This window comes from Pteropus alecto, unplaced genomic scaffold, assembly GCF_000325575.1.
Source record: "Pteropus alecto unplaced genomic scaffold, ASM32557v1 scaffold605, whole genome shotgun sequence".
Taxonomy (NCBI): Eukaryota; Metazoa; Chordata; class Mammalia; order Chiroptera; family Pteropodidae; genus Pteropus; species Pteropus alecto.
In genome coordinates, this window is record NW_006437456.1 from 36,795 (window position 1) to 50,274 (window position 13,480).

The 13,480-nt window shown below is 33.0% G+C and overlaps 1 protein-coding gene across 6 annotated transcripts in view; it reads right to left on the reverse strand.

The window, feature by feature from the left end:
• ARHGAP12 (Rho GTPase activating protein 12) overlaps positions 1-13,480 on the reverse strand; it is a 103,539-nt gene that overhangs the window by 9,954 nt on the left and 80,105 nt on the right. For all 6 annotated transcript variants that reach the window (XM_006914468.3, XM_006914467.3, XM_025048638.1 and 3 more), the window contains 3 exons: positions 8,296-8,377; positions 4,258-4,359; positions 1,266-1,364 (listed from right to left, as the gene is read on the reverse strand). In XM_006914468.3, the coding sequence (XP_006914530.1) occupies positions 1,266-1,364; positions 4,258-4,359; positions 8,296-8,377 (283 nt within the window). The remainder of the gene's footprint in view (positions 1-1,265; positions 1,365-4,257; positions 4,360-8,295; positions 8,378-13,480) is intronic.

Below are 13,480 nucleotides of genomic sequence, written 5' to 3' on the forward strand. Positions count from 1 at the left end.
TATATTCTCCTTGGCTATCCAGCTGACCCAGCACCATTTACTGAAAAGTTTATTCTTCTTCACTTTTCCACAGTGCTAAATCTGGCATAATGTATTCAAAGGTATGAAGATCTGTTCCACAGGTCTTTGTACCTATCCCGTTAGGGTTACCGCATTATATTAATAGAGCTTTATGAAGTCCTGACATATGATAGAGCAAGTCCTTCCACTTTCTTCAAGACTGTCTTAGATATTCTTAGCCCTTTGCATTTCTATATGAATTTTAGAATAAGCTTCTTAAGTTCCACAAGAAAACCTACCAGGATCCTGAAAGAGAGTTAAAGATCTCAAATCTATAAATTTATAAATCATTTAGGAGAAGATTCTATTTTTACATTATCGAATCTTTTAATCCATGAACATGATATACTTATTTAATTAGGTTTTCTCCCTTGTCTCTCTAAATAAAGTTTTGTAATTTTCTCTGCAAAAGTCTTACACCTCTTGCTACGTTTATTCCTCAGTATCTTTTGCCACTTTGAAAATGGTACATATTTTTAAATTTCATAGTCAATAATAAGTTCCTCTCTTTAATAATAAGCTCCATATAGAAAGGTGTAGCACCTGGCTACATGGTACTATATCTCTAGTGTATAAGCCATGCACCCCTTCTCATATGGTGAGGGGGTAAGAATATAGCCTAAGAAAGTATAGCTCCTAGTTGTTTATCACTCCTCTTGCTAAAACAGCTTCAGAATATAAATCTAAAGTTCTTTTTGGTTGTTATATATACAAGAGGAAATTTACCAGGAATATGAGGGCATGGAAACATCTACCTGACTGGGGAAGAAAGGGGAGCTAGAACACCTGAGAACACCTTGGGAGAGGTTAGAGAGGTGTCACCAGGAAAGAAAAAGTGCTAATAAAGAGACTATAGCTTCATTCATTTCACAATTTTGCCTAAGACTAGTTTCCATCAAATAGTACTATTTCTAACTCATTCGGTCATCGAATCACTACTACATACTAGGCATAGTTTTACCGTCTCTTCTTCTTGAACCAATGCCTTCTTTTTGGACCAATGCCTCATGTGAAAATTATTTAAAATAATTTAAATATTTACACAGTTAAACATTACTAAATTGACCACTGCCCTTCCTACCTGTCAAAAAATATATTTAAAAAATTTTAAATATAAATTGGAAACTAGATATGCAATAACCAATTAGAAAGTCAAAAAGAAAAACCACTCAGAAATAAAAAAACAACCAAAGTCAAAGACATACCTGATTATTGATAGTAGTACTAAGAACTTTAAACCAATCATTAATAACTGTGTCATTATCAGACTGAATTAGCAATTCTGTTCCTTGACGGGTTTTCAGCTTTAGAGAAAAGGAGGAGGAAAAAGTATGGTTAATCCTTTCAACCAAATAAATGAATATATTTAATTCATAGTCTACAAAACCACCTTCAGAAGATTAGATGCCATATATTATATTGTGTGATAAATGGTTTAAGTACTATGCAGCAATGACATAACTTTTATTTTAGTATAAAATAATACCAGCTGAATTATTTTACAAAATATTGTTTTTCTCATAATAAATTCTCAGTGAAAAATCTAATAATTGAAGGTCCCAAACTGCACACGAATGCCATAAAACTTGCTGAAATGTAGCATACATTATCATTAAAAAATATGTTCAAGCATCAAAACAGTACATTTTAAATTAGAATTGAAATATAATTCATCAGTAAGGAAATGAAATTTATGATATTTTTACAGAAATCTGAGAAAGTTTTTTCTCTCTCTGGTTAAAAAATAAATGTAGAAAAAGAATATACAAAGAGTTATTAGACTTTCATTATTTCTTATTTAACAGGCAAATATAATGGCTTAGCACAAAGAGTACAGATAATATATGTCACATTCCTTTGGGGCAGAAATATCACTAAATTTACTAAACATTATTAAAGTGTCAAATCATGAACTAACTCAACAATACTATGCATTATACTATATAGTCTAGGATACTATGCTATACATGTAAGGATACTATACACTACACTATATGAAGGCAATAACCAATTTATGTATAATCTCTGGTTTAAAGTTTCTTACACTTAACTGAGGAAGAATTTTAAAGTAGTTGAAGAAAGGATTCTTCTTATTTTTCTGGTTGATAATTGTTTAGAGGAACACATGGCAATGTAACTCAAACAACATTCGGAGACATATGCCTCAAGCATAGTTCCTGAAGTAATGTTTAAAAAAGGTATTCCTCAAAAAATAAATAATCAGTTACGTGATATTAATTTGGGAAATAGTGAATTGAATAAAGTTAAACAAGATTCTCCCCTTCAAGATTTCTCACCGCTTTGATATTCTGGAGTGTGCTGTGATTTTCTAAGAGAGAAATAAAACAGATACTTCTCAGGTGTGTTTGACCACAGAATCCTTTCATTCTGGAATGTTATTGAGACTGCAAGACTAATTCAAGAAACAGTGACTTCCTTTCTTGCATTTCTTTCTAGAGAGTGGGTCAAGCCAGTCCAACCAACACTGAAGTCAGTGCACATAGACATTCTGTAAGAGGTTCTTAAAGATATGGAAAAATAGTTTCTCTGCTTGAAAAAAACAAAACAAAACAAAATATGTTAATCATCTAGAGGGGGGAATAATTTATAGATGATGATAACCCAAGGTACACTAAAATAAATGCTATTTTAAAAGCCATGGACGTGGTTTCATAGTGTAGCGGTTAGCACATCTGCTTTACATGCAGAAGGTCCTAGGTTTGCGCCCCAGTGTAGCCACGGTCCATGGTCTACATGCATGCCACTCTGAACAAGCCCGATGTCTGATCTCAGAAACTAAGCAGAGTCGGGCCTGGTTAGTGGAGACCACCTAGGAAGACCAAGTGCTGTAGGCATAAATAAAAATAATTAAAAAAAATTTTTTTTTAAATAATAAAAGCCAAAGAAGAAGCATCAGTGTTGTGATAATATTTCTCATGGGTTTTGAAAGATAGGTAACATCTGAAAAGCAGAGACTGGCATGGGTCAGTACCCAAGGCAGAATAATAAAGAATGAAAATCATAGAGGGAGGAAAACAACAACTAATCCAATCTGCCTAGACAACAAGATAGGAGATAGGAAAGGACTGAAACAGGCTATAAAGGAAGGTTAGGATCTGGAAGATTGTTTACAATGATAGCCTCAAAAATTCCTTCTATCTCTGTATACACACTCCTCTCCAATGCGACTTTGCTGCTCCTCAATCAACAGGTAGAATCTAGTTCCCCACAACCTTCGATACTTGGCTGGCCTTCTGACTTGCTTTCACCAGCACAATACTGATGTGTGACTTCTAAATCTAGGCCTCAAGAAGTCTTACAGCTTCCACTCTCATCCTCTTGGAACCCTGACACCATCATGTTAAGAAGCCTGGGGCAACCTCCTTGAAAATGAGAGATCTTGTGCAGAAAGAGGCCTAGCAAACAGCTGGCACCAATACCAGACATATGAATTAGACCATCCAGCCCCAGTCAAGCCACTAGATCAGTGGTCCCCAACCTTTTTGGCACCAGGGACTGGTGCTCCTATGTGAATCTAATGCCTGATGATCTGAGGTGAAGCTGAAGTAGTGATGCTAGCTCTGGGGAGTGGCTGCAAATACAGACAAAGCTTTGCTCGCTGGCCCACAGCTCATCTCCCACTGTGCAGCCCGGTTCCTAACAGACCACAGACCGGTACCAGTCCGCAGCCTGGGCGTTGGAGACTCCTGCACTAGATGACTGAAGCCTCAAGAATGGTCCCAAGTGAGACCAGAAGAATCACTCAGCTTAGTAAAGGTCAAATTGAGCAAACAAAATGATTCCTTTCTTAAGTTGCTAAATTTTGGGACGGTGTGATATGCAGCAATAAATTACTGATACAAAAGCCCACATGACTATGGAGGGTTTTTAATGACAAAACGAAAGTACTTTTTAACATTAGATTTTGTAGGTAAAGGAAACCACATCCTTTTTGTTGCTGGGGAAAGACAAGATTTGTGGAACAAAGGCTCATATATACAGTCAGAGATCCAATAATTTATACAAATAAAGCCCAGATCTTTATACCAGCTTTTTTCTTAAATTATGATACAAACTGACTTAATGACCAACTTTGCCTTAGTCACACTGAAAGACTATTTCTCAAAATAACTAAAAAAAGAAGATCCAATTACTACAGTTAAGAATATGATTTAAACTTAGAAAAAATTTTATTACCTCAAACACATTCTTTTTGCTGGATTTATCCTTTGGAGCCATCTCAATTGTCGCCCCCTTAAGGTCCACTGTGAACTCTGGTTTGGACTGATTGCTCCCAAACTTCATTTCAAAAAAAAGGAAAAACCTTTATGTGATATTCATGTCCATGTGTGCATTCAGAAAGAATTAAGACCAACTTTATACTATTAACAATAAATCAAACAGATGATTATCTCAAATTCTTCTTCTCTTTCCATATTATAACAAGTCCTACTTTAAAACCGAAAAATGTCTTTAAAACATGTATAGTTCATAAATAAGGAAATAAAATGGTTCAACTTCTATCATGAGAAAAATGCAAAATAAAGCCACACTAAAATCTTTTTTCACCCAATATTGTAGCAAAAAACAAAGAAAAGAAAATCGAAAAGTTTGATAAAAAAATGTTGGCAAGGCTATAGAAATAGGCCCTCATATGCAAGTGGGGTATAAACTGTAACTACTCCTAGAGAGGGAAAATTGGTAACTCTACATTTGCAAGTATACAAACACATGTATTCTTTAGCTTAGCAATTCTATTTCTTGGCATTTATCCTAGACTAATATGACTACATAAAATGATGTGTTCAAAAAAAACAGGCAATATTCTTATATATGTATAAATAGTATCTGTCAGATATCAAGTGCTTTTCCACCTAATAAACATTCCCTAAACCTGATTTTTTGATTTCAAGAATGATTTCCTTATTGACTATTTATGTTGTTAACAACTACCAATAACCTGTAAAACCAGAAAAGTATAAGCCTCATATTCTTTTATTGAGACTTTGTTAGAAATTATAACTAGAACCAGATGCTAGAAAGCCATAGCAATTTAATAAAGAATTGTGAAGAGAATAGGAAGACAGTTAACATGGATGGTTTGAGAAGAGAAAGCACTTAACTAGCTATTATTTTTGTTAACCAGATAAGGAAAAGATTAGCAAAAAGCAAAAAAATTATGTTAAATGTAGATATGTAGATTTACACTATATCTTGCTATCATTAACTTAAATTTCTGTTTAGTCTGTTAACTAAGAATAGAAAATAGCATTCCTATGTTACTAACAGATTTAGAGGTTTTAAAATCTTTAAGGGCTGATGAATTATAATCTTAAAAGTCATTAAGATTTGTTATAGGAAATTTCATCTGCTAAAATATTTTCAAGTAAATTGGGATTGTCACTGGAAATGGATCTTATCACCAACTTTATGATAACTTATTCATAATGTCAGTGACTCTACTAGTAGCTTCACATTTAATAAATGGTCCAACTTCACCTTTTTTCCATTTCCTTCATCTCTGCAGCTAGCAATGTGGACTTAAATAACGTACTTGTTATAACAAAACAAAATTTAAGATATCATATGGACTTTTTATTAGTAGAAACAAAATTTTAAAAATCACAATAAAAATTTTAACTATTCTACAAATTCTTGGCCTTCTTAAGTACTTTTTGTCATTGAAAATACATTTAATTAACCATCAAGCTAGGACGGGCATAGATAAACTTTCTGAGCAAAAATGATGTATCTCAAGTTTTAAAATGTGTGCATTATAAAACAAATGCACACATTTAACAAAATGATAAAAATCAATTTGACTTGTTATTATATGCTCTCTATATGGTTCATTATAATCTAAGATACAAATAACCAAATAAGATACAGCAACCAAGTATAAATAGAATAACAAGGCACAGAATGCTAGAAAGATGCATTCAATATAATTGGCAAAATTTTGTTTGTTATTCATTCTTTTTCCAAATCTAGCCTCACTTTTCTCTACCGTAATCATCCCTCCAATGCATTCATGGTAAAGAAAACAGAGTTATTATGGCAAGGGGCATGCAACAAGAACACATACAGTGACAGTTGAAACAGGATCAGATTTTACATATGCGACAGCAGGCCGATGACTGACAGAATTTTTCCAAGAAGAAAGCAGCGAATGCAAGAGCTCAGAGACTGAGCCCTGTTGGCAGAATGACTTGATGGAAAAAGGGAAGAAAATGACGATGTCATAACAATGCACAATGGCAAAATAACACACAAGATAAAAGCATAATGGAACCAAATAAGTCAAAAATATAATTCTACAAGCAGACAGAATGCAAGCAAAGCTACACTTCTAAATACTTTTTTGCTAAGGCCCTAAATTTATCTCGGAATTATCTTCTGACTCTGTTATTACATAAATTCATATTTTATTTCTAAGATGAATGCTTGATAGAACATTATGTATTAAACAGACTTGTCTTAGCCTATACTCACAACAGAAGATGTGGGGGTAATAGAAAGAAGTTACTTCTGGTGCTCTGCCATCTTACTCAGCCTTACTCAGAAATCTCTGCGTTTCCTTGCTTGTGACTTGCTAGGCAATATCCTCTGGTATCCCTTTCTAAGTCCTCTTAGATGAATGGAACTACTATCATCAGCTTGTCTTCCCTTTCTCTTAGGACATTTTTCAAACAGAAACACCCAGGGGGATGACATTCAGCAAAGTCTAGGGACATTTAGTTGTCACAGAGGAGGGATGAATGCTACTATCATCTGCTAAACACCCCACAATGCATAGGGACAGCCCTTGCACCAAAGAATTATCTGGCCCAAAAAAGTGACTATTTTTAGAAATCTGAAATCATGTACAAATGAATCTGAATAGCTACCAATATTTGTGTGATAATTTAAAAAACTCAAGGAATATGATGAATGTTATCTGAGGAGCATATAATATGTTGTGTTATAACTATGTACATGTTGATCTTCTCCCATTATAAAGTATGCAGACGGGAACCATGTTATTTACCTCTAACCCCCCTCAAGCTTAACACAATGCCCAGAACAAAGCAGGCTTTTTATGTCTGTTGAACAAATGAGGTAAAGTAAGGTAAGAAAAAAGCAAGTACAATTTACATTACTCATATAACAAACCAGCAGATAATATTTTCCAGAAAACTAGCAGAATGTATCTATCCTTAAGGAGGAAAAAAAACGGTTCTCTGGATTTTTGGATAATATCATATCTATGCAAAATTTATTTTATACAATGGAGCTACATGCCACATGTATACATTTCATTTACTCAATTTTAGCTGTCCATGGAATCACAAAATAAACACAAAGCGTGAATGATTTTAAAAAAATAGAACTGTAAATAGTATGGGTGATTTTGTTCAGCATTCCATCAATAAGTATATGCCCTAGAATGAGTATAAAATTTGAACCACTTCATCAAGTAGATCTTTGTATGGGTTTCTGTGCTAAGTGTCAATCTAACTGTTAAAAAACTATACTTTTGTAACATGACCCCTTAACCCATGAACCATCTGAACTCGACTAAAGGAAAAGCAATCTCTTCTAATATCAAAGGAAAAAAAACTGGCTCTGCTAGAGACTGAATTCTAACATAGCATCTCCTAAAGAGATATGCAAAGGCAATTTTTACTATAGAGGATATTTGTCTTTTTGGTTTATAGGACTGCATTAGAATCTCATCCTCAGGTAGGATATATAAGACATATAAACAAGACATATTTTAGCTTCAATAGATCTAGTTGGTGACTGAGCAGAGAAACGAAGCTAGGATTCTTTCAAATCCTATTACAAAGTTAATTAAGAAGTATCTTAATTGGAAATTCTGGAATAGAAAAATTAGGAAACAATCTAAATGTCTATCCTTAGAAGACTGACTGAATAAATTATGGAACATCCATATAATGAAATATTATATGTCCTAAAAAAGATTGAAGAAGACTGTTATGGGTTGAGTGGAGTGACTGCTTCAGTTCAATGGATAAAAAAGAATTTGCTGATTTTAATAATACAATTAATCAAACTTTTATAATTAGCCCTCATTTCTCTGATGAGTTGAAAATGCATCTTTTACTAAGAAAATTTCATATATTTTTATTGGCACACTAGCTAGAAAGACTCTGGAATACTTCATAGAATTCAGGCATAATATCATCCACATAATTTAACTGTATAAAGCCTCCAAAGAGAAGAAATACTTACCCAACTTGTGCTACTTCCTTGAGTTTTGGTAAAGAGTAAAGATGAACCCTGCAACACAGCCCAAGAAGACAGCCAGTTCTTTCTATAATGATAAAGATGACAAATGAAAGTTCTATCCAGTTTTTCCAATCAAATTTTAAGGAATAAAAAAGACTTAGTTGTTATCAATGTTGTCCATAATTTACAGTCATTATTGACATTTAATTGTTTTTATTGGAGATAGAATGCTAATGGAAATAACAACCATTTTATGGTCCCGACCTGATCATAAAGGCCCCCAAACAAATGAAGTTAGAAATACAAGTTACTGGAATAACTATATACCTAATTATATAGTCAGTTCCATGTTCACATGGGACTAATCCATCAAATTTGTGATTGACGGCACTAAAATTTATTTTAAAGTCACAAGAATTGAACACCATAATTGGCAAGGATTCTTACTCACAATTAAAAACTAGACAAACATGCTTATCTTATCCAATTCTTTAAAGATACCAATCATTTCATATTTCTTGGTTATCCTCCGTCCCCTAATGAGTCTAAATCAGGTAAACAGTATATGACCAGGTACATTAGTATACGATTAATTATATATTGATTGACCACTGAAGTTATTAAGATGAGAATTTTATTTTCCTAAATTATAAAATCAACTATTTTATTTTCCTAAATTATAAAAACTCTGAATACAGAAATGTATGAAGGAAAGACCCTATTTCTTCTCCTTCAACCCATACTCCAGAGGTAACTAATGTTGACCATATAAGGGAAGTCAATCGCTGGCAGGCTAAAATGAATGTCAATTATATCTTCTATAGGATTGTATTAAGGCTTACCTTACACCCAAACATGTAGCCAGTTTTATGAAAACTCTATAGGCACTCAAAAGAAAGTTTATTCTCCATTTTCAGAATGTATAATTTAATATTTATCAATCAGACCTACATTATTATTTTATTATTTTTCAATGTTTACTTAAACTTCAAGAATTAAGAAAAGTGGAATAAAGTTTACTACTACTCTGTCAACTAATATTTGACAAGAATACTCAATAAATGGTGCTGGAATAATTGAATATTCACACTTAAAATAATAAAACTAGAAGCAATATACATATTTAATGCAATTCCCATTAAAATTACAATGGCATTTTTTTAAAGAAATAGAGCAAAAAATTATCAGATTTGTATGGCACTACAGAAGACCCTGAAAAACCAAAGCAATTCTAAGAAAAAATAACAAAGCTGGAAGTATCACACTCCTTGACTTCAAATTATACTAGAAAGCAACAATAATCAAAACAGCATGGTAATGGCAGAAAAAGACACACAGACCAATGGAACAGGATTGAGAGCCCAGAAATAAACCCACATATATATGGGCAAATAATTTTCAATGGAGCCAAAATCATACAATGGAAAAGAGAAAGCCTCTTCAATAAATGATGCAGGGAAAACTGGAAAGCCACATGCAAAAGAATGAAACCAGACTATTTGTCACCATAAACAAAAATTAACTCAAAATGGATCAAAAGACCTGAAACAATAAAATATCTAGAAGAAAACACGGGCACCAAACTTATGGACCTTGCTCTTAGGAGTTTTATGAATTTGACCCCAAAGGTAAGGGAAGTAAAAGCAAAAATAAATGAACAGGACTCTATCAAACTAAAAAGCTCTGCTCAGCAAAAGAAACCATCAAGAAAACAAAAAGGCAACCAAATAGGAGAAGATATCTGCAAACAATACCTCCAATAAGGGGCTAATATGCAAAATATCTTTAAAAAAACTCATAAATCAACAACAAAAATAAACAATCCAATTAAAAACTGGGCAGAGGACCTGGACAGACTCTTCTCCTAAGAAGACATATGAATGGCCGATAGACATTTAAAAAGAAGCTCAACTTCACTAGCCATTAGGGAAATGCAAATTGAAAGCACAAGATACCACCTCATACCTGTCAGAATGGCTATCATCAACAAGACAAGTAATAACAAGTGTTGGAGAGGCTGTGAGGAAAAAAGAATCTTCATACACTACTGGTGGGCATGTAAATTGATACAGCTACTATGGAAAATGGTATAAAGGTCTCTCAAAAAATTAAGAATAGACCTACCATATGACCCAGCAATCCCTCTTCTGGGTATTCTAACCGAATATTTTGGAAACATTTATTTGTAAAAATATATGTACTCCTATGTTCACTGCAGCATTATTCACGGTGGCCAAGACATGGAACAACCAAAATGCCCTTCTATAGATGATTAGAAAGAGAAGAGATGGTATATATATACAATGGACTACTACTCAGCCTTAAGAAAAAGAAGAGATACTGTCACTTGCAATGACATGGATGCATCTAGAGAATATCATGCTAAGCAAAAGAAGTCAGGTGGAAAAAAACAAGAATCACATGATTTCACTCATATGTGGGATATAAAACAGAAAACAACAAATTAATGAATAAAAAACATCACAGACACAGACAATACTATGGTGGTTACCAGAGGGAAAAGGGGGAAGGGGAAGTATAAGAGAGTAAAGGGGATCAAATATATGGTGATGGAAGGAGACTTGACTTTGGGTGATGAACGCACAATGCAATATACAATTGACGTATTACAGAATTTTATACTTGAAACTTATATAATTTTTATGAACCAATGTCACCCCAATAAATTTAATAAAATTGAATGAAACCAAAATAAATAAACTAAAGAATGAAACTGGATCTTATACCACTCAAAAAAAATTAACTAAAAATAGATTAAAGACTCAAATGTAAGACCTGAAATCATGAAACTCCTAGACAAAAACATATGAATAAAGCTCCCTGATATGGGTCTTGGTAATAATTTTTTGGATATGACACCTAAAGCTCAAGAAACAAAATCGAAAATAAACAAGTGGGACTACATCAAACTAAAAAGCTTCTCTACAGTTAAACAAACCATCAACAGAGTGAAAGGAGAAACTATAGAATGGGAAAAAATTGCAAAGCATATAGATGATACAGTTAATATCCAAAATACAGAAAGAACTCACACAACAGCAAAAAAAAAAAAAAAAAAACCAAATAACCCAATTAAAAACTGGACAAAAGACTCAAATAGACATTTCTCCAAAGAAGATACAGGAAAGGCCAAAAGGAACATGAAAAGATGTTCAACATCACTAGCCACTAGAGAAATGCAAATTAAAATCACAATGAGATATCACCTCATACATGTTTGATTGGCCATCATCGATAAGATGACATAACAAATGATGATGAGAAAGAAAAACCTTGCACACTACTGGTGGTACTGTTAACTGGTACAGCCACTACAGAAAACAGTATGGAAGTTCTTCAAAAAATTAAGAATAGAGCTACATATGACCCAGCAATTCCAATTCTGAGAATAAAAGAAACAAAAACACTAACTCAAAAAGATATCTGAACCCCTATGTTCATACAGCATTATTTACAATAGCTCAGACACGAAAGTAACCTAAGTGTCCACTGATGGATGAATGAATAAAGAAGCTGTGGTATATATATACATAATAGAGTATTACTCCACCATAAAAAATGAAGAAATCCTGCCATTTGTGACAACATGGATGAACCATGACGGTATTATGCTAAGTGAAATAAGTCAGACATAGAAGGAAAAATACTGTATGATCTCTTATGTGTGGAATCTTAAAAACAAAACAAAACCTCATAGAAAGAGAATAGACTTGAGGTTACCAGAGGCAGAGGGTGGGGAAGGGGAAACTGGATGAAGATGGTCAAAAGGTACAAACTTCCAGTTATAAGTAAGTACTAGGCATGTAATGTACAACATAATGACTGCAGCTAACATGGCTATATGCTATATAAGAAAATTGTTGAGAGTAAATCCCATGAGTTCTCATCACAAAAAGAAAATTTTTTCCATTTTTTCATTCTTTTTTTATTTTATCTGTACAAGATAGATGTTAGCTGAACCTATTATGGTAATCATTTCATAATATATGTAAATCAAACCATCATGCTGTTCACTTATTACAGTGATGTATGTCAATTACTTCCCAATAAAACGGGAATAAAATTTTAAATAAAAAAAAGTTTACTACTATTTTCTATTTTTCCTTTCATTTCCTGTTGTTTTTGCTTATGGTTGTTCATGCTTACTTATTTGATGAAAGGCTATTCTTAATGACTAATATTCATACTGGATTTATTCTCAGTGCTCCATCATTTTAAAGTACCTATCTTTGTGATGCTTAATGCTTTTATCCTGAATTGAACATGTCTATTAAGATCTCTATTCTTGCTTTACTTTCTAGACCTGTGACATGACTTTTTTTTTTTAACATTTCTGATCATTTTTTAGATGTCACTTTTGTATTTAGTGGGGTTTTGTTTTGTGCTTCAGTCTGAGCACCTTTTTCTTTCAGTAGATGAGTATAATCCATATACATTTGTTGATACTGATATGACAGATGTTTGGTGCTTGCTCTGTCATTGTCTTGTTATATCTTCGTTTTATTATTTTATTTTGTGTGAATCTCTTAAAATATTTTGGAAGGATTTATTTTTATTTGTAAATTTATTTTATACTCAATGTTCTATTTCTTTAGATAATATCTACTCATTGCCTACACTGAAAAATGCTAAAATACATTTCCACTTTAAGTAAACTTTTAAGTTTAATTTTCAAAATCAATAAACTATAGAATAAATATATGTGTGAGAACAAGTACTGAATCTTTGAACATTCAATTAATGATAGTTGTCTCAAGAACTGAAGCATTTGTGTCAATGAGCTGCAAGCAAAATTAGTCACATTTTTTTCATGGAACCCATTTTTTTTCCTGAAAAAAATACTGATGGGCATACTTTGATTATTTAGACTTGATTATCAGGCAAGTAGACATTTTCCGTGAAATAAGTGAAGATCTCAAAAATAAATCTCTGTCATTCCAAAGAAAATAAATGATAGTAATTGCTGACATTTGATATGCTGGATATGCAAGCTGGATTCAGAAAAGAAAGATGCATTTCAGATTTAATTGCAAGCATTTGCTGAATGCTGGAGTGCTCCAAAGAATTTCAGGTTAGTCTATGTTTTACAGACTACAGTAAAGCCTTTTGACAGCATAGATCATGGAAAGCTCTGGGCTGCTCTGAAAGGAATGAATGTGCCTCAGCA